This window comes from Schistocerca gregaria, chromosome 4 (genome assembly GCF_023897955.1).
Source record: "Schistocerca gregaria isolate iqSchGreg1 chromosome 4, iqSchGreg1.2, whole genome shotgun sequence".
NCBI lineage: Eukaryota > Metazoa > Arthropoda > Insecta > Orthoptera > Acrididae > Schistocerca > Schistocerca gregaria.
Window position 1 is genome coordinate 401,025,490 of NC_064923.1, and position 23,090 is coordinate 401,048,579.

Below are 23,090 nucleotides of genomic sequence, written 5' to 3' on the forward strand. Positions count from 1 at the left end.
CACACGAGTTAAAGTGAGCATTAGTCTCTGACACAACTCCATATTTTTTTTTCTATTTGGTAAACATTCGAAAAGTAAGAAGTGTAATGGCCTCATGAATGTACTTGGATGAAATTACATATAACTGATTCACTGGAAGATTACCTTTTCATTTTACGTGCCCCTATTATGTGTTAAATTAGCCAATGTAATGAACACAATGCACATAATATCGACATGGTACTGTGCTGCAAGTGCCAACAAAGGTGTTGCAGTGGTTATGCTACTATGTTCCTGTTTGAGCATTTGTTTTTGTATGATTCTGTCTGATGTAGACATTAATTTAATATATTATTATTGTGTCTGTCTGTCTGTCTGTCTGTGTGTGTGTGTGTGTGTGTTTGTGTGTGTGTAAGTACTATAAAATGCATCATATTTCATTTCAGAAATTGCCCGTGTTGGAGAAGGTAAAAAGGTGTATCAGTTAGAATATATAGTTGAGGAACAGTTGTTAGTTGTTTTATCTGGGAAACAGAGACATCTACGCCTGATTCCAGTGCGGGCACTGGATGGTGATGATGTAGAATGGATTAAAGTAGCTGAAACAAAGGGGTGTATCACCTTTGCAACAGGGGTAATGAGACGTGCACCTCAACTTGGCTACTGCCTTTGTGTTGCCATAAAAAGACAGGTACTGTATTATACTTGTACTAATTTGGTCACGTTCTATTTGTGAAGTATCAGATTTTAGAATGAAATAATTAACATAGTTTTATGTTTCAGAATACATCTCAGCTAATTATATATGAAGTAACACGTACGAAGACACGGCATAAACGTCTGAGAGAAATAATGTTACCAACTCAAGCACAGACTCTCAATGTTTTTAGTGAAGGCAGGCTCTGTGTTGGATATCAGTCTGGGTTTAGCATATACAGTATTACTGGTGATCAAAATGCCTTATGTAAGTGTATTACATTACACATTAACAAGTCTTGTAACTAACTTTATGTCTAATTAGATGTCATCAGAACATATACTTATGCCCAAAATCTTTAATTACTAATTATAATTGTTGAGAAAGGGGACTAGATTATTTCACTCGCATAAAAATCGTTCAAAATTGAATAAATTAAGGGAGGTTCTGGCAGAATGTAAATAATTTGGGAGTCAGGGAGGCCACTCATCAAATAGTAGAAGCATCCAATTGTCAAGAGGCACAACAAAAGAGAATGAAAACTTGCTGCCTTTCAGAAGAAAGATTGGGTGGGGAGGGAGAGAAAGCAGTGTTAAAATGGAATAGGTGTTGGGGCTGGAAGCCAGTGGCTTGCAGGGAGACAGCAGGTGTGTGGCCGGCGGCATAGGGACAGACCAGGATGTTGTGTAGGTCGGGTGGGCGACTGAATGACAGAATACCACTTTAGAAGGAGTGGGAAGGTTCTTGGGTAGGATGTCCCTCATTTCTAGGCATGATGATAGGTCTGTGAGGTGTGTTGGGGGGGGGGGGGGGTGGCAAGGGCACACCTTCGTACCTTGGCTCATCAAAAGGTTTTCTCCTGAAAGCTAAAGAAGTTTTAATTCTCTTTTGTGTGTCCCTGCCGACAGCTCGACATGTCTGTTATATGGTGAGTGGTCTGTCTGTCTTTTAAATTATGTATTTCAAATATTGTGTGTTTTTTTACACAAACACACTCAGGTATGCAAATATTAATATGTGGGATTCTTCTTTTGCGTTTATTATAGTGTTTAATCTTCTAAGAAAGCTTGTTATTGAGTTCTGCTACACTGAATGCGGACTCTGTTTTCGTTCATCTACATGAATATTCTGTGAATGAATAAAAAAAATATATGGTAGAGGCCACTTTCATACTATATATTAGAGTTTTTTTCCTGTTCCACTGAGAGTTACAAGAATGATTGCTTTATGTGTCCGTGTGCTGATGCTATTAGAATATTTGTTTCTTCTCAGTCTCCACAGAAATGATATGTAAGAGATAGAATGTTCATAGGCCCAACCTCGAAAGCAATTTCTTTAGATTTTTTAAGAATCTTTTTGTGCTGCAAACAACTTTCATGCAAATGTGTTTGTGTTTAGGTTTTACTTCTTTGCCAACAAAAATATTTGCATAAAGTCTGTTAAAAAAAGCATCATAAATGCATTGTAGCATGCTGTACCATTGCATGTACAGCTACGTGCATACTCTACAAGACACCATATGGTGGGTACCTTGTATCACTTCTAGTCATATCCTTTACTTTTCCACTCGCAAAAATAGCTAGGGAAAAATGACTGCACATAGGCTCCTGTATAGACCCTAACTTCTCCTATCTTTGTGGTCCTTATGCAAAATGTATATTGGGGGCAGTAGAATCGTTCTTTAGTCATCATCAGATGACAAGTCTCTAAATTTTCTTTCAACAGTATTCCTTCAAAAGAATGTGGTCTTCCCTCCAGGGATTGCCATTTGAGTTCCCAAAGCATCTCTGTAATACTTGCATGTTAATGATTTTATGAAAAGGATAGAGTGATACTCACCATATAATGGAGATGTTGAGTAACAGACAGGCACACCAAAAAGACTGCATAACACACAAACTGTCGGCCAGAAGGCCTTCTTGGGAAATAGACAACACACACACACACACACACACACACACACACACACACAACCACTGTGTCTGGCTGCAGAGTTGTTTTTTCTACTCATGTGCATTAACTTACATTTGTGTACATTTAGAACTAGATGCTATTCATCATACCAGCTAGAAGTTTTGTCTAAGTCATCTTTTATCCTCCTACATACACACAATGATGACCCTTCCCACACTCACAGCATCATCAGCAAATAACCACAGATTTTTGCTCACCCTTACCATCATATTATTTATGTATATGGAGAATAATAGCAGGCCTATTACATTTCCTTGGGATTCCCTTGCTCTGATGAACACTCACTATTGAGGACAACATACTGGATTCTGTTGCTTAATAAATCTCTGAGCCACTCTCAAATCTGGGAACCTGCTCTTTATGCTGATACCTTTGCCAGCAGTCTGACTGGGGCACCGTGTCAAACACACAACGTCGACATGGACATGATTGAAACAGGTCATCGTGGTCGAAAAGTTTGCTATCGGTGCTTGCATGTGGTGGCGTATCTTGCTGCATTGGCATTTAACACAACACCTCACCTGTTCATGGCAGTCTTTCACTATTTCCAGCTACATGTAACGATTTGTTACTAGGTGTGTCGTCGATCGAATAATGGGGTGACATAAGCCATGTAGCATATTGAAGACATCTCTTCTGAAGACTGTTGGTAGGAATGGCTGCAGTTTTGATGTGATCATGTCACAGTACCGTTTGACATCACTCCCAAGAATTTAGATAAGTTGTGAATCCAGTGTCGATGTTCCTGTTGATAAAAGTCCTTGTAGTTCCTGATCTGATTGTTGAGTGACAGTGAGTTTGGTGTAATCGATCGTGCTAGTAATGCTTCCAACCTGAGACAAACAATCGGCCACCACATTGTCAGTACCAGAGATGTGCCAGGCATCCATGCTGAACTGCATGATGAACATTAGCTGACTGTGTTGCCTAGGTGAAAAGTTAGTGTAACTCTGTAAGATGTAAGTTAGCAGTTCATGGTCAGTGTATATAATAAAGTCTCTAGCTTGTAGGTGAGGCTTGAAGTATTTGACTGGTTTATAAGGAGCTAGGAGTTCTATGTCGTGGGCACACCACAGCTTTGGTGGGAGTGATAGTTTGCACAAGAAAAAAGCAAGTGGTTCCTGTGTGTCACTAATCATTGTTGTAATGCTGTGCCGATCACCAATTGGCTGGCGTCAACTACTGGTGCCAGAAGTGTATTAAGCTTGGGGTATGCCAGTAGTGCCCCATCTGTCATGCTCTTTTCGGCTGCTTCAAATGCCACACACATACGTGTTTGGGTGTGAAGTTGGTTAGACAGTTTCCAGCTTCTCTCGCAGTGGTAGCGATCCTGCCATTGTTATCCTGTGTCCTACGAAAGCCACTTGGGGCTTGCCAAAGGCACATTTGACAGTGTTTAGGATGATGGAGTGGTGTTAAAACCGCTTCAAACTTGCATTAAATGTTGCTCTGGCAGTGACCAAAGAACTAAAATATTGTACGGGTAAGCAAGAGAAAAAGTAAGGCACTGTAGCACTGAATCAATGGAGTGTTGCTGTGTTTGAGCAGCATTCCTTGAGTCCAAACTTCATAAATTTGCTCTCAAACAGGCCAAAAAGAGTGAATGGCATGTTTAGCTACAAGGATCTGTAGATACACTTTTTCACAGACCAGGCCCTAAAAATAGCTGCACCACACAATGCGCAATTATAGTCACAGAACAATGGCACTGAATATCTGTTAGGTATTGTTCTGGCATTCAGGGCTCTGTAGCCACGACAAGGCTGCCACGCACCACTCTTTTTCAGTATCAAATGTAGTGGTGAGGACCAGGGTCTGTTGGAAGACCCCATTACACCATCACAAATCATACTCTGCTTTCACAATTTTAATATGATCTGGAGCCAAACATAGTGGTCTGCAAGATATAAGGGGACTTTTGGTCATCTCTATGTAGTCAACAGTGTCTTGCTTTATCTCCTTAAGCACTCCAGGGCATCACATCAGCTCCACGTACTCGCCACCCACTGCTCAAATTATTTTGACAGTTGTTGTTGTTGTGGTCTTTAGTCCTGAGACTGGTTTGATGCAGCTCTCCATGCTACTCTATCCTGTGCAAGCTTCTGCATCTCCCATTACCTGCTGCACCCTACATCCTTCTGAATCTGCTTAGTGTATTCATCTCATGGTCTCCCTCTACGATTTTTACCCTCCACACTGCCCTCCAACACTAAATTGGTGATCCCTTGATGCCTCGGAACATGTCCTACCAGCCGATCCCTTCTTCTAGTCAAGTTGTGCCACAAACTCCTCTTCTCCCCAATCCTATTCAGTATGTCCTAATTAGTTATGTGATCTAACCATCTAATCTTCAGCATTCTGCTGTAGCACCACATTTTGAAAGCTTTTGACAGTATGAACTGCTGAATTCTGAACACGGTTAAGCCTGTGGTGTTGTCAATTAGGTGCGAGTTCTTCATATCCACCAGTATTTTGTAACGGATGAGGAAGCCCACTCCGATGATAAGTTCAGCAACTTCCACAACAGTGAAATCTTATGCAAAGGCTCATCATAAAACCAAGTCTAGTTCCAAGAGCAGAGTAGGAAGCATGACTGAGGTGTTTGCAGTTATTTGACAGAATAATGTGGGTGGTTACTATTATTTGTGCAACTTCATCATCATTAGTCGTTTTACTCATTGCTGAGTGTTACGACCTCCTTTCCTCATTCATTCTTATGTAGTTGTAACTTCAGACAGATGTCTCCATCCTCAGCAATCTTTAGCCTTTCTTAATATAATGTGAAGAGGCAGGTTGGTAATCTTCTTTGCTTGATCCAGCTATCTGTTAGGTGCTATCCCACGTGGTCTTCTGCCCTCAGTTTTTCCCGGAATGATGGTCTTTTCTAAATTATCCCCTTTCCTTCGCAAGATGTGCCCAAGAAATTGAAAGTATCTTTTGCTTACACGAGAAGATAACCTTCTTGTGATTTTAAGTTCTTCTATTATTGAAACATTTGTTCTTTTTTGTGTAATGGTACACATAGCATCCTGTGCCAACATCACATCTCAAAGGCTGAATGTGGCTCTTATCACTACCTTTCACGGTCCAGGTCTTGCATTCGTGTAAGAATACAGGAAACACCAAAGCTTCTTTGTTGTCTTGGACATTGCCCGATTCTGCCATATCATAAGGAGTTTGATTGTGGCTCGCCCAAGAATGATTCGTCATCTTATCTCTTTATCACACTTTCCTGTGCAATTGATCAGAGAGCAACATAATCCTTGGGTAAATGGGTAGATTGGAGCCAATGTTTATTAAGAATAAAGGGTGTACAACAAGAAATGAGCCGGCATCCGGAATGCGCAAACTGGTGACAGGACAGTAGTATCAGGGCATGTGTAATGAGGTGTGGTTCTGACCAGAACGTGGAAGTACACAGCCCGTCGCTAGAGGGCACACAAACACATCACGTGACTATACAGAGCTAGCAGCAGCATTCATCAATCTTCCAATGCTGCCAGTCACATTGCAAACAGTGACATGGAGGCATCAAACAAAGAGCAGAGAGGTGGTGTTCGTTTTTTGACAGCGGAAGGAGTAGGAGGAACGGACATTCATCGACGAATGTCACAAGTGTACAGTACACTGCATGTCCCTTGCAAGGGTCAAGGCATGGCACAAGTGCTTCAGGGAAGGACGGGTGTCGTTAGCCAATGATGCATGGTTTGGAGCACCACAATGCATTACGAATGACATTGTCCAGCTGGTGGATGCACTCATTACCAAAGAATGCCAAGTGACAGTAAAAGCCATAGCCACCATGGTCGAATTGAGCTTCAGAAGTGTTCACACCATTATGAAGGAATGACTGCACATGCACAAAGTGTGTGCACAATGGGTGCCCCACAGTCTTTAACCACACCAGGAAGCATGTCAAATTGTCACTGTCTTGCTCATCTGCATCACTATGCTCGGGAAGGAATGTGTTCCTGGCACGAGTGGTGGCTGGAGAAGAGTCATAGTATCATGAATCAAAATGACAAAATCTCCAGTGGAAGCAACCAGGATCACCACCACCAAAAAATGCCAAAGCCATCCACACAGGTGCAGGAAAGGTTATGCTGACATCCTTTATGACCAAGATGGCCCTCTTCTGATTCACTTCCTGCAGAACGGGGCAACAGTGAGTGCGCAGCTTTACTCGCAAACCTTGACCACCCTTCACGAAGCGATCAAATCAAAATGACCAGGCAATCTCACCCATTAGGTCATTCTGCTCCACGACAATGCAAAGCCTCATATGGCCAACACAGTCGCAGCACTCCTGCAGAAATTCAAGTGGGAGGTTCTCGACCAACCTCAGTACAGTCCGGACCTCTCTCCCTGTTATTACACCATTTTTGCTCCCCTTAAAAGGGCTCTGACGGGCAAACGATTCACCTCAGATGACAACGTCCAGCTATACGTGTGGAACTGGTTAACGTCGCAGCCCCCGGAATCTTATGAGGCAGCCATTCACTGCCTTGTATCACAGTGGGACAAGTGTCTCAAAAGCCAGGCTCAGTACTTCTAATATACAGGTATTGGTTTCTGTTTCTTTTTGAACGCCCCTTGTATTTCATGCCGAACTGCCAATCACTAACAAATAGGCCTGGAGACACTGATTGGCAATTGGAGGAGGCACCTACTTCTGACCACAACTGCCATTTGGTTAAATGCAGGGAGTTTTGCATCTGCAAGCTTACTCCCCAAATTTCTGGTGATACTAGCAGACACCTTGCTGTTCAGGCTCAGTTGTGGAAGAGGTCATCAATGATCTGCTGCGTGAGTGTCGGTGGTATCGATTATGGCCTCTGTCATTGCTCAGGTCGCATCAGTATAAACAGTTCACTGATCTTCTGCGACAATAGTTGTACCTCGATCACTAAGGCATCGTAATCTGCGCGCGAAACAGTTGGTGTGCACTAGCACACTGTCCAGTGATCATGCTAACAGGAGCCGGTGTCATCGCATCCTTGATCTTATATGTGTTCTCTGCTGCTATGTCCAAGGCTGTGTCAGACTGTGATGCTAGGATTTCTTTAACAGGCATTGGCAAACGACTGCTCCTTATTATGCACAGTGAGCTATTGGAACGGTTCCCAAGTCTAATGCTTCTTAAGTGCCGCAAGTATTGCAAAAGCTTTCTATCCCCAATATCTTCCTGAGTGAGAACCTGATGGGTTTGGCTCTCCTGTGATGTTGACACTCACCAGATCAATCGTACTTTAAGCTGGTTGTAGGAGTTAGCTTCTGGTGGCGAGGAAATTATATCCTGCACTTCCGCAGTGTACTGCTGGCCTACTTGGCTTACTACCAGTGCAGAATTAGTGCCTGCTGAAATTCCAGTATAAAAAAACTGGCTTCCACCTGCACAAATCGCAAAGCTGGATTGTGTGGCCAGAAATAGGTGGTCTTACAGCCAGTCATGACAAGACAGGATTTGCATCAGTCATTTTGCAAATCTCTTTCGTAAGCACTCATTAATTCAATGATACTTTGCAAATAAATCGTGTAAGGGGCCACCAATTTGTAAGTACAAACTGTGTGGACTCTCGTTCAATTATTAGAACCTGCGTACACTTAATACAACAGAACAAACTACACAGAAGCTCTCTTTAGTGATCGCAGCCAAAGAAAAATACATGGCAAGTTCGATTGTTTCTGAGCTTGTGTTTCTAAATCACTTAATATGCAGTGACCAAACATCAGAATTGCGCTACTGGCCATTAAAATTGCTACTCCACGAAGATGACGGGCTTCAGAGGCAAAATTTAAGCGCCAGGAAGAAGATGCTGTGATATGCAAATGATTAGCTTTTCAGAGCATTCACACAAGGTTAGCGCCGGTGGCGACACCTACAACATGCTGACATGAGGAAAGTTTTCTACCAGTTCCTCATACACAAACAGCAGTTGACCAGCGTTGCCTTGTGAAACGTTGTTGTGATGCCTCGTGTAAGGAGGAGAAATGCGTATCACCACATTTCCGGCTTTGATAAAGGTTGGATTGTAGCCTATTGCGATTGTGGTTTATCATTTCGCAACATTGCTGCTCGTGTTGGTCGAGATCCAATAACTGTTAGCAGAATTTGGAATTGGTGGGTTCAGGCGGGTGATACAGAATGCCATGCTGGATCCAAACGGCCTCGTATCACTAGCAGTCGAGATGACAGGCATCTTGTCCACATGGCTGTAACGGATCGTGCAGCCACGTCTCGATCCCTGAGTCAACAGATGGGGACGTTTGCAAGACAACAACCACCTGCATGAACAGTTCGACGACGTTTGCAGCAGCATGGACTATCAGCTCGGAGACCATGGCTGCGGTTACCTTTGACGCTGCATCACAGACAGGAGTGCCTGCAATGGTGTACTCAACGACGAACCTGGGTTCAGGAATGGAAAAACATCATTTTTTCAGATGAATCCAGGTTCTGTTTACAGCATCATGATGGTCGCATCTGTGTTTGGCGACATCACGGTGAATGCACATTGGAAGCATGTATTCGTCATCGCCATACTGGCGTATCACCCAGCATGATGGTATGGGCTGCCATTGGTTACACGTCTCGATCACCTCTTGTTCGCACTGACGGCACTTTGAACAGTGGACGTTACATTTCAGATGTGTTACAACCCATGGCTCTACACTTCATTTGATCCCTGCAAAACCCTACATTTCAGCAGGATAATGCACGACTGCATGTTACAGGTCCTGTACGGACCTTTCTGGTTACAGAAAATGTTCAACTGCTGCCCTGGCTAGCACATTCTCCAGATCTCTCCACAATTGAAACTGTCTGGTCAATGGTGGCCGAGCAACTGGCTCGTCACAGTACGCTAGTCACTACTCTTGAAGAACTGTGGTATCGTGTTGAAGGTGCATGGGCAGCTGTACCTGTACACGCCATCCAGTCTCTGTTTGACTCAATGCCTAGGTGTATCAAGGCTGTTATGAATACCTGTTTATCATCTGCATTTCTTCTTGGTGTAGCAATTTTAATGGCCAGTGGTATATCTCACAACTATGCTCAAACTCCACTAGAAGTATAGAAGATAAAAATATGAATACCATAATCAAAGAATAATAAAACCAAAACACACATATATATAAAACACAATGTGTCTGATGTCTGGTGCAAAATGCTTGACAGCACCGTGTTTGTAAACGCACACATGTGGCATGTGTGACACAGCACTACGTAACTGCACCATGTGACCGGAATGAGAAAAATATTTTTATCAGTCTATTGTCATTACAGTTACATTATTATAGCATTAAACAGTCACTGAAATATGCCCATAAAGTTTTCTCATTAACACAAAAGATAGTTATGAAGTGTATGAGCAAGCTCCTTGAGAGAAACAAAGTCACAAGCCACTGAACAATAGTTACCAGAAGTAAACATTGTTATATAGTTATGAAAGAACATTGGAGCTGTAACAGCAGTTTGATGGATGCCAAGTTACAGGACTGTCAGTATCCAAAGGATCAGACTTCATTTCTTTACTTTCTTACAAATTTTCATTGTATATGGAAAGAAGCTTTACAAGCTCCTGAGCTAACTCTCATTTTGCCATGTATCTTCTGGAAATATCACCTGATTGCAAAGTACAGAATGACACTCTATCATATCATGCCATCTGATGCAGGAAGATGGAACTGTTTCAACAGAATGTGAAGTGGATATCATTGAGAATTTCATAGCTTGCGGAGGGGGATTGGCTTATGACTATCTCTCTCCATCCCCATCTGGTGCATTGCGCACTTCAGAAATTTGAATTTCATTTTGCTTCACCGTGTATGAATTTTATGGTATGTTAAGAAATTAAAATTTGTTTTTTATGTACTTCTTTCATATTTGTATCTTCTGAAATTCTAGTTTTGTACCAAATATGTAGCTAGTGTGGTTCCCACAGGAAGTACTATAATCCTCATGTCTGCGAAAGGGATGACTTATATCGTATTCGAAATTATTTCTGGTAAAATTAGAATAGTGTGAGAAAAGCCAAATAGGTTAGTAAAGCCATATACTTGTGTAATTAAATTTGTACCACCCTTATGTAGCATGTCGTTGTGTCTCAACAGCTTTCAAAATCCATTCAGCAAGTTTGAGCACTGTAAAGGCATATATCATAAACTAGGAACAGATCAGTTACTTATTATGGCTCTCAACCTTTGAGTGTAGTTTTATAACATGTGAAATTATTATTATTTAATGAAAAATCTGTAATTTGTGAAAGCAGGTTTTTAGAGTGACATTAGCACTCAATATTAAATGATACATTTTTAAGAACTGTATTTCTCACCTGATGTAAGAACAGCCGTAGCATATTTTAATTGAAACTTTTGCTTGTTAGGCATGTTTATGTCAAATTACAGTTGTCTCCAGGAAAGGCAACTATTAGTAATGTTTCACATTTCTGCAAATCCTTTTTGCTCTGTAATTGTTTTGGTATCATAATCCAGAAAGACTCACTACTACTTTTGGAATTATCTTTCAGTCTTACAGCAAACTTTTTCATCCTATTAGTGTGCAAGAAGATTGGAAGATTTGCTTTCTCTCCAGACTGAAATTGTTGTCAGCATATTTGTAATGAAATACATGTTAGTGCCAAATTAGCTTTCAGAATATGTGTAAATGAACATCTGATCATAAAGAAGTTTTCAGTGTTACCAACTCACTTAAAAAATAAATATTTTGAAGTGTTATGATAAAATCAGTTGTAAAGTAACGAAATATTATGCACTTGAACTTTGTAATATATTGAGTTACTTGTGGAAGTAATCTTTTTCACAGCAGTACTTTCCAAGAGAAATTTAAATCTGCTGTTGTAACACACTCCAGACAAAAGTAGACAACATGCTAGTAAAGAATTACCAGCCCATCTCATTTTTGAGAAATGATGTACCATGTTCTTTTTACACGCTTAGTACAGTAAAACATCCTCCGTAGCAAACAGTTTTGTTTTCAGGCAGGTCTGTGAGCTGTACAGGTTAATTTACCTTGACAGATAATGTACCACAATCAGTAAGTCAGAAATTACTACCACTTTGTTACTTGATGAAGACTATTGATTGTGTGAACCATGATACCCTAATGTAAAAGTTATAACATTATATAATCTGATTGACGAAAGGAATGTGTATCAGTTTCATGTCAGTCATTTTATGATATATACTAAGTATGTGAAACAGTCAGACAGTTACGATTTTGGGTCCTCTGTTGTTTCTTATGTACATGAAAGATCTTCCACTTGCAGTTTCAGAATATGTAAATTTTGTACTTTTAGTATACAATACAAGTAAGTGGCGACAGGAAGGGCATCTGGCCACCCCTTTAAAGTAACCATGCCAAATCCGTTGTAACGTTGCCAACCCTGCAAAACTGTGGGACAAAGGCACCAGCAAAAGGAGAAAGAAGAGTATACAATACAAGTATAGCGATAAAAAATAGCATCAGTCCCCGCACTGAAAAGGCAGCTAATGAAATGTTCCATAACATCAAAAGGTGGTTCAAGGCAAATAGATTAACATGTTTTTGCGAGAGTCAGTATGTACAATTATATGCTTCTCACAGGACTCCACAAGCTGTAAAAATAAGATTCTCAAACAATGCAACACAATTAGTAGAAAGTGTTAAGTTTAGCAAATTACAAATAGACCACACCCTGCATAAGAAAACTCACTGCCCAGAATTAATGAAACCCGTCAGCTCAGGTACGTTTTTAGTACGCATGATTGTTGCTATTTAAAAGTGGAGAAACTAGCTAATTCTACATATTTCCACTCACGATTGAGTTACGGAATCATTTCTAAGAGGAATCAAATTACAGTGGATAGTATTTTTGGAATGCGAAAGCATGTTCTAAGAATTACATCTAGTATTAATTCGAGAATATCTTGCAGAGACCTCTTCAAAAAATTGGGTATTTTGGGAACTGCTTCACAATAATTATATTCATGACCATCCTTTGTCTGTACCAATATTTTTCTCTTCACAAAAAATAGTTCACAAACTAAAACAAGTTCCAATTACAATCTCTACAAAGACGTCAAGGCATTAACATTAGTATAGGAGATAGTCAGATACATAGGTACACATGTATTGGACAACCTACCTGAGCATATTAAATGACATTTAGACAATGTAGTGGGGTTTCAAATTGAATTGATGAAGTTCCTATTATGCAACTCTTCCTACTCTTAAATTACATTTTAGGTTAATCTATAATTATCACTGTTTTACAGAATGTATACTCATTTCACTGTATTGCACATAAATGTACATCCTTGTCATCTTTCCTCATCCCAGAGGCCACTCTCCATAGGATATGTGGGGTACTACTACTGTAATGTAGTTCAATCCCATAAAAACTTTCAGTACTTTGCGAATAACAGGTTTTCTTTTTTTGTTACAGCCTTGGTGCATCCTGACAATCAGCTACTTGGTTTCTTAGCATACAGTGCTGTAGATGCAATGCGTGCAATAGAATTGTCAAGGGGAGAGTTCCTCCTTGTGTTTCAAACATTAGGGGTGTATGTTGATGCACAAGGCAGAAAATCTCGTGATCGTGAAATCATGTATCCTGCCATTCCTACTGCTGTTAGTAAGTATTGTCTGAAGTGACATATTTTGTTTTTTATTGTAGGATTTCAAATAGCTTATGTAGTACATTTCAGTTTTTGCAGAAATGAGGAGAAATTAATTAATAGTGAACCAAATTAGTGTAGTTATTCAGTGCACTTGATTTTTTGTTTACACAAGTAATGTTTTTCATGTATTACTTATTATTCTTATTATTTTTCTTAATTATTTCAGGTTATTGTGATGGACATCTCTTGGTGTACAGTGAAACTCATGTAGATGTTTTCAACTGTGCAACTGGAGAATGGGTACAAACAATAAATGTAAAGAAATCAAGACCACTAAATGTTACAGGAACCCTTAGTATTTGTGTTATAAATGACATGCCACACATAATCTACCTGAGTAATGTTCATCAACGTAAGTAACAGCCTGTGTTTTTTTACAAATTAAAATGCGTTTGGTTAGAAGAAGAAGAAGAAGAAGAAGAAGAAGAAGGAGTAAGCAGTAGGCTTGCTTAAACATGTTGAAGATGGAGGTGTTATTTATCTGAAACAAAAATTGGGAAGTTTAAAAATAAAATACAGCAGCCTAGTTAGATGCCAGTAGTAAGTTGCAAAGCAGTGGGAATAGTTGCCCACTCATCAGATGTATAAATTCAGCTGCTTTGAGTTTTACTATCATTCTGTTTCTTATCTACACATACATAGTGACTCAGCAAGTTACCATGTGGTGCATGGCAAAGGGTATCTTGTTTTACTGTTAGCCGTTTCACTCCCAAATGAAGCAAAGGAAAACTGGCTATTTATATGCTATCATACAATTCTGATTTTTCTTGTCTTCACAGTCCTTATGTGACATATATGTTGGTAGCAGTAGGATCATTCTGCAGTCTGCTTCAAGATGCTTAGTCATGCTTAGCAAAATGTGTGGGGTGTTAGCTACAAACAACTACTCAAAAAATATACAAAAGAAAATGGCAAAGAATTGCTTTTGTTATTAGTAGCACCTTGTAACAATATGTCAAAAAAGCAGTGCCTTTTTTTTATTTTATTTTTTTATGGAATTTGTATCTATAGTTTAATGTGAAAGAATTTCCCTCTCTTCTATGGGATCCATATGTCTACCATTCTCTGCTCTAAATAAAACAGTAGAACTATTCTCAATTTTTATCTACTACATGTTTTTCATCTTTTACATGCAGGTATGAAAAGCTCTCTGGAAACCTAGAGATACTGAATAGATTTTAAATCCCTTGTCAGTTGGAACACTTTGTCTGAGTAAGGAGCTAGTTTTGTTACAAGAGTGATGTTTTCTAAATCTATGTTGACTGTGTGTCAATAGACCATTGTCTTCATAGTAATTCACAATGTTTGAAGTCTGCCCCCTGTAGCTGAGTGGTCAGTGCGACAAAATGTCAATCCTAAGGGCCCGGGTTCAATTCCCGGCTGGGTCGGAGATTTTCTCCGCTCGGGGACTGGGTGTTGTGTCGTCCTAATCATCATCATATCAATGCGCAAGTTGCCGAAGTGGCGTCAAATTGAAAGACTTGCACTCGGTGAACGGTCTACCCGACAGGAGCCCCTAGCCACACGACATCATATAATAATAATGTGTGAACACAATATATGTTCCAAAATCCCACAGCACATCAGCATTAATGATACGGATTGGTAATTTAGTGGATTACCCATGTTGCCTTTCTTGAATATTGATGTGACCAGTGAACCTTTTCAGTCTTTGGATATGGATCTTTCGTCGAGCAAGCAGTTGTATATGATCGTTAAGTATGGAGCCGTTGCATCAACATACTCTGAAAGGAACCCAGTTGGTATACAGTCTGGACCAGAAGACTTAATTTTATTAAGTGATTTAAGTGCCTTCATTACTTTGAGGCTATCTACTTCTAAGTTACTCAGGTTGGCAATATTCTTAATTTGATTTCTGGAATATTTACTTTGCCTTCTTTGGTGAAGAAATTTCGGAAGGCTGTGTTCAGTAACTCTGCTTTGGCAGCACTCTCATCAATAGCATTTACATTGCTATTATGCAGAGAAGTCATTGATTGTGTCTTGCTGCTAGCATACTTTAAATATGACCAGAATCTCTTTAGATTTTGTGCCAGATTATAAGACAAAGTTTCGTTATGGGAACTGTGATAGGCATCTCTCATTGAAGTGAGCACTAAATTTCCAGCTTCTGTAAAAGATTGTGAATCTTGGAGATTTTGCACTCGTTTAAATTTGTCATATTTTTTCATTGTTTCTGCAACAGTGTCCTGATGTGCTTTGTATTCCAAGGAGGACCAACTCCATTGTTTGTTAATTTATTTGGTATAAACCTCTCAACTGCTGTTGATACTATTTCTTTAAATTCAAGCCACATCTGCACTTACATTGTTGATATGGAAGGAGCGGAGATTGTCTCTCAGGAAGGCGTCAAGTGAATTTTTATCTGCTTTTTTGAATATGTATATTTTTTTGTTTATTTTTGGAAGATTTTGGAGATACAATATTCAGTCTCGCTACGATAGTACTGTCCTTACTAACCCCTGTATCTTTATTGATGCTTGTTATTAGCTCAGGATTATTTGTTGCCAAGAGGTCAAGTGTGTTTTTGCAACCATTTACTATTCGAGTGGGCTCATGAACTAACTGCTTGAAATAATTTTCAGAGAATTCATTTAGCACAATTTCTGACAGTGTTTTATAGGTACTCCAGATTTAAACATGTATTTTCGCTGACATATCGAGGTTAAATTGAAATCACTATGAACTATAATTTATGAGTTGGTTACGAGTTTGAAGTTAGACCCAAGATTTCTCTGAACCTTCTGGTAATTGTATCATTTTACTTGGGAGATCAGAAAAAGGATCCAATTATTATTTTATTCCAGTTGTTAAGAATGACCTCTACAAATACTAACTCACGCGAACTACCTACTTCAATTTCGCTACAAAATAAACTACTTCTAACAGCAACAAACACGCCACTACCAACATCAGATGGTGTTATAACAAATTCATCTAATGCAGGGCTCATAATGTTGTCAACTGGAAAACAGCGCTGTGATATCAAGCTGTAAGTAAATGTGAAATATCCATGTTTCATAAATAATGCCGAAGTCTTCCTCCTAGTTTATGAGTAATTGAATTGTGCTGCTGACAGTATCTCGGATGCATGCACAATCAGTTGGTCTGTTCCAGCAGTGTTTTTAGTGTCTTATTGTAACACATCCTTCATATGTGAGGGCTCTAATTGCGGGGAACGCCAATAATAATGGCCTGGATTTTGTCATGTATCACTCGCATACGCGAACTGTGACTTTTACAGTGTTATGCTTGTGGTAGGAAAGGGCATGTGCAATCCATATTTTTGCAACGGAACAAACATAAGAATTTGGCCCACTCACAAAAACCCCATCCACATCATCAGTTGTTGAATCATCCAATCCTTGATGTCACAGCCAGAACTGTTCCCATTGCATTACAGGACAAAGTCGCTGCAGAACTTAAAAAATTGCAAGATAACAAAGTTATTGCGGACATGAGTTCTCAGATCGGCTCCATATATGGACAGCAGTGGGTGGTTGTAGACCAGCACTCTCAGAACAGGTTGTAGTGATCCGTATCAAGTGCTTAGTTGTACTTTGTCTATAGCGAAGACTATTACTGATTGCATCTCACTTGCGACACTGATGTAACGCCAAAGTTAAGTATTGTCAATCTGCTTTATAGAAAGAAAACTACTAATGTTATTTGCTTGAATTTTTGTATAGCATTCTGAGAATGCAGCATCCCCTAGGCGCCCTATAAGCGACGAGTGGGCGAGATCCAACAGATTTCATATGGCGTTTCAGTTTTATAAAGGCGTTATTGTTGCTGTGGACTGTATGAAGTTAACAGCTTTCTTTCATAACAGCTTCAATAGATAGGGAATGTAGGTTGCCTTGGAGGTAAATTTGTTGAAGTACATGACCTTACCCAGAAACTAACTCACGTCTTTCAAATTTTGAGAACTGGTAATTTGTCTATGGTGTTGAAGTGCTCTGCTGTTGGCACATGTCTTCATTTGCTTAATGTATCTGTAAAACCTTTAATCCAAAGTAGAAAAGCAGCATTTATCAAGCTGACACTGGAGACTGACTGGAATCAATGAAAGAACGCTTCTAGATTTCACAAGTTTTGTTCCCACATAGCTCCTCTGATGATAACGTTCTCTAAATAGTTAGCACACTGTGGTATCTTTTGGGTGAACTGCTCTAAATGTTTTTGAAAAATAACTAATGCACTTGCAGCACAGAACAGTAATGGTTTGTACTTTTACATCCCTAATGATCTGTTAACCACAAGTATCCATTGTGTTTATGGACCTACCATCAATTGCAATTATGTGTCCGATAAATTGATTTTTGAAAAGTAATGGCCCCCAGCCAGAAGGTAAAATTCCTTCAATCACACTCACAATTTCAACAGACCTTACTTTTTTTGTAGTAGATTACATACTGTAAATTGATTGGTGTTCTTCATAACTTGATCGGTAGCTCAAATTTCAGTCGCAGTCAGTTTTAGTGCTGTCATGTGTGCATGAAGATAATATCAAATAAATACGGAATAAAATTGTATGCTCTTTCTGTTTCGAGAACCAGCTACTGTAATAAACAACTTAAAAGGCCTTGACAGCCAGAGACAATGGTCATGTGTGTGAGCTGCGTTTGCATTAATATGTGTGTCTATGGTATCTGTCTGTGAATAAGGCCTTCTGGCAGAAAGCTTACATGTTTAATAGTCTTTTCATTGTGCCTGTCTGCGACTCAACATCTCTGCTATATGGTGAGCAGCAATCTATCCTTTTCATAATAAAGACATAAAAGGTTTTGCTTTATTTGTTCAAGACTCTGGAACTCACAAAAAAAGTGGAACCATGTTCATCAGATAAGAAACTTCTTGGCAACGATGTGGAAATTCAAACCTGGCACCTAGTGTTAATGTGTGAAACGTAGAGTCCCTACCATTCTAGTAATGACTCAAGGGGCCACAGCAGAAATAATGAAACCAGGTCTTATCATTGATTTTTTCTTCAATAGAACTGGTGTTGACAGAACTGTTCAGATTTATAGCTGTTATCAGTAAGAGTGGGACCAAACTTTTTATACATTTATTTATTTGTCTGGCGTTAATTGCTTTGTTTTTTATTAAGATGAGGAAGTATAAACATATTCCTTCTTGTCTTTATGTAGACAATTGGAAGAACTTAACTGAAGGAGAATATCCGTGCAACACTCATTTACAGTTATTGGCATCACATTTTCTTGACAATGTTTCTATTACTATGAAAATGGCAAATGCAACCCAGTACTACAAAGCATGTTCAGAAATCAGAAGAAGCATTATCAGCCTCCATGTTCCACATTGTTTCCACCATTACTACACAAAAATAAACTATGTTTGAATAATAAAAGTTATTTTTAAATCTAAAGAATCTATTTTTGTAGTCCCCCCCCCCCCCCCCCTCCCACAAGACAAAAGATCAGTATTTCAGATGAACGAAACAGAACAAAGTAAACACTCTCTCTACAGTTTTCATCATTTCTTTCAATAACTTTGATAAAAAAACATATTTATGTGTACTAAAATAAATATGTTTTGTTTTTTATAATACACTATTTCTCACTTTTAAAAATTGTATCAAACAAGTTTTTACACCTTAATGGAAAGTCCAGGATGGAATACTGTAAATATTATGAAAAGGATAGATTAGTAATCTCTATATTGTCCAGTATTTGATGCAGACTGAAAAACCATTCGAATAAGAAATATAATTATAACTTATGAAGGTTGGAACTTTAATTGTAGCAACTATTTATTTACAGTTCATACAAAATAGATATGTGTTTCAAAGTTTTACTGACCTTCAAAGTAGTCACCAGCATTGTGTATAATCCATTGCCAGCCATATGGAAGTCGCAGGGTACTCGTAGCAGTTCCAGTTGTGTTGACAGTTGGGGCGATGAATGTGCCAGTTCTGAAGCGAATGCCGTGAAGTGTTTCCTTCAGTTTAGAAATCAAGTTGAACTCACAAGTGCTTAAGTCAGGGGAGTGCAGTAGGTGGCAGAGCACCTAGCAGCCCCATCAGTCAGACAAATCAGTAACAGCTTGCACTTTACGTGCTTGAGCATTGTCTTGCAAAATGATGGTCAGGTCCTGCAGAAAGAGTCATCATTTCTGTCTCTAAGCTGTTCATTTTTGGAACACAACCTACGACCAGCTTAGAGACAGAAGTGATGACACTTTCTGCAGGACCTGACCATCATTTTGGATGGCAATGCTTAAGCACATACAGTGCAAGCCGTTACTGATTTGTTTGACTGATGGGGCTGTTAAATGCTATACCACCTACTGCACTCCCCTGACTTAAGCCCTCGTAAGTTCAACTCAGTTTTTAAACTGAAGAAAACACTTCACAGCATTTGCTTCAGAACTGCCAAAAATTTGTCGGGCAGTAGACCACGCCGCTCAAACTGTCAACACAACTGGCACCTCTAAGAGTATACGATGACTTCCACATGGCAGGCTACGGGTTATACACAATGTTTGTGACTACTTTGAAGGTCAGTAAAACTTTGAAACATGTATCTATTTTGTATGAGCTGTAAATAAATAGCTGCCATTATTAAAGTTCCAACCCTTAACCCACTCCCACCCCCTCTGTATTGATGCCTGTAAATCCTTCAACTTTCAGTACTTTGTGCTGGATTCTGGGCTAATTTTTGTATAGGTAAATATACAACCATAGTGTGTAAGACTGTCAGTAATTCTTTTGATGTAGGCATTATGTTTTACTTGCTTTCAAATAATTGCAGTAGGCATATTTTTTACCTCCACTCCTTGCCAATTTTTATGTCTTGCTGACTGTGTGTCATAATCCTAAATTATAATTCGTTTGATTGATATTTCAGGTGAGTTAATAAATGTTACTCAGTGTGATGCTTCTGGCCGCCCAGTTCCAAGACCAAGGCGTAGGTTTTCATTAAGAGAAGGTCACAGGGCTGCAAGAACGTAAGTTATTTACAAGCTGCATCATAGATATTGTTTTAAGTGTAGGTTTCTTTATTAGCACAAACTGTGGATTAAGTGATATGACATAGTAAGACTGAGCCTGTAGCTTATGAAAATGATGCTTCCACTGTAACACAAATATGTGTCCGCATTCTTGTTGTAACATGATTGTGCTAAGATATACTCACATTATATGAAGAATGTGATATGAAAATACAACATCGAACACTAAATAGACCTGCTCCAGAGAAATTTGGTTCCAGAATCTCTTAGCTATTTATACATACACTGTGTGATCAAAAGTATCCGGACACCTGGCTGAAAATGACTTAAAAGTTCATGGCGCCCTCCATCAGTAATGTGGGAATTCAATGTGATATAGGCCCACCCTGGGCCTTGATTACAACTTCCACTCTTGCAGGCACATATGCAATCGAATGCTGGAAGGTTTCTTGGGGAATGGAAGCCCATTATTCACAGAGTGCAGGACTGAGGAGAGGCACCGATATCAGTCGGTGAGGCCTGGCATGAAGTCGGCATTCCATAATATCCCAAAGTTGTTATATAGGATTCAGGTCAGGACTCTGTGCAGGCCTGTCCTTTACAGGGATGTTATTGTCATGTAACTATTGTGCCACAGACCGTGCATTACAGACAGGTGCTCAATCTTGTTGAAAGATGCAGTCGCGACCCCCAAATTGCTCTTCAACTGTGGGAAGCAAGAAGGTGCTTAAAACATCAATGTAGGCCTGTTCTGCGATAATGCCACACAAAACAGCAAGAGGTGCAAGCTCCCTCCATAAAAAACACAACTACACCATAACATCACTGCCCCCGAATTTTACTGTTGCTACTACATACGCTGTCAGATGACATTCACCAGGCATTAGCTATTCCCATACCCTGCCATCGGAATGCCACATTGTGTACCGTGGTTCATCACTCCACTGTTCAATCGTCCAATGTTTACGCTCCTTACACCAAGCAAGATATCATTTGGCATTTACTAATGTGATGTGTGGCTCATGAGCAGCCGCTCGACTATGAAATCCAAGTTTTCTCAACTCCCACCTAACTGTCATAGTACTTGCAGTGGATCCTGATGTAGTGTAGAATTCATGTGTGATGGTTTGGATAGATGTCTGCCTATTACACATTACAACCCTCTTCAACTGTCGGCAGTCTGTCATTCAACAGACGAGGTCAGCTTGTACTCTTTTGTGCTGTACAAGTCCCTTCATGTTTCCACTTCACTATAGCATCAGAAACAGTGGACCTAGGGATGTTTAGGAGTGTGGAAATCTCGCGTACAGACATATGACACAGCTGACACCCAGTCATCTAACCACGTTCGAAGTTCGTGAGTTCCACGGAGCATCCCATTCTGCTCTCTCACAATGTATAATGACTACTGAGCTCGCTGATATGGAGTACCTTGCAATAGGTGGCAGCAAAGGTGGCAGCACATAGTGTATACCCATTGTGGTGCAAACATTTTTTAAAGAAAAAGATGCACTGATTTCCAAAATGCACAATAGACAGAAATTATTAAAATTCTGAAATTTCATGACTATTACTTAATAGTCATATAGAAAATGTAAGTGATTACACCATAAAGCAGTAATTCCTAATTATTCGGAAAGTGTGGGCAATGATATATTCATACAGTAACATGAACTGATGCAATTTCAGATCCCTGGTCTCCGTATCATCATTTATGAAAGCACATATGTATTTAAAAGAAAGCAATTAGCAGTACAACTCCAAAGTCATTAATGTCCTTTGCTCCATAACATCCTTCAAGAGCAAACCTTTTAGGTCTCAAAAAACAGTTTCAATTATTTCCATGTTGATTTTTAAAAACTTTTCCATGCTTTTTAAATTTAGATGATGTCACTGCATGGTTTACTGTTTAGTTTCACATTAATAGTCTTACAAATCACAGTAAATTTCAGGCATATTATGCTGTTTAACATTAAGAAATACAGTCAGTGTCTTCAATACATGTGAACCAAGTCTGTTAATTTTTGAAGCCATTTTAAGTCTCTATAACTTGAGAGTTTAGTACAACAGTATGAGTAACTTTCGCTTCTTGCACATGGAGGATTTGAGCATGGTACTGTATAACTGGAAATCAGGAAAGAAATAATGTTTTGAACAAGACGTATATCTGATAAGTAATAGAGGATAAGCATTGCGTTTTTGATTTTTTTAAAGGCATTAAATGTTTCAATTTACACTGCTTTATTGTAATCAATACACACATACATATATATATGTACAGCAACAGGAGAAATGGTAAACAATGTTCTTAGTATTACACTGGGGTGACAAAAAGCCATCAGACATCTCCTTAATATTGTGTTGGGCCTCCTTTTTCCCAGCATAGTGCAGCATCTCAAGATAGCATGGACGTAACAAGCCATTGGAAGTCCCCTGCAGAAATATTGTGCAGAGGGAGCCTCTATAGATGTCCATAATTGCGAAAGTGTCGTTAGTACAGGATTTTGTGCATGAACTGACCTCTCAAGTAGGTCTCATAAATATTCGATGAGGTTCATGTCGGGCAATCTGGATGGCCAAATCATTCACTTGAATTGTCCCCAATGTTCTTCAAATCAGTCATGAACAGTTGAAGCCCAGTGACATGGCGCAGTGTCATCCATAAAAATTCCATCATTGTTTGATGGCAAATGGTCTCCAAGTAGCTGAACATAACAATTTCCAGTCAATGATTCTTTCATTTCGACCAGAGAACCTAGTCCTTTCC

The 23,090-nt window shown here is 39.4% G+C and overlaps 1 protein-coding gene across 2 annotated transcripts in view; it reads left to right on the top strand.

Moving 5' to 3' along the window:
• The window catches only part of LOC126365897 (serine/threonine-protein kinase Genghis Khan), a 323,790-nt gene that overhangs the window by 267,004 nt on the left and 33,696 nt on the right, over window positions 1-23,090 (top strand). For both annotated transcript variants that reach the window (XM_050008618.1, XM_050008619.1), the window contains exons 24-28: window positions 426-670; window positions 763-943; window positions 13,096-13,284; window positions 13,497-13,682; window positions 20,221-20,320. In XM_050008618.1, the coding sequence (XP_049864575.1) occupies window positions 426-670; window positions 763-943; window positions 13,096-13,284; window positions 13,497-13,682; window positions 20,221-20,320 (901 nt within the window). The remainder of the gene's footprint in view (window positions 1-425; window positions 671-762; window positions 944-13,095; window positions 13,285-13,496; window positions 13,683-20,220; window positions 20,321-23,090) is intronic.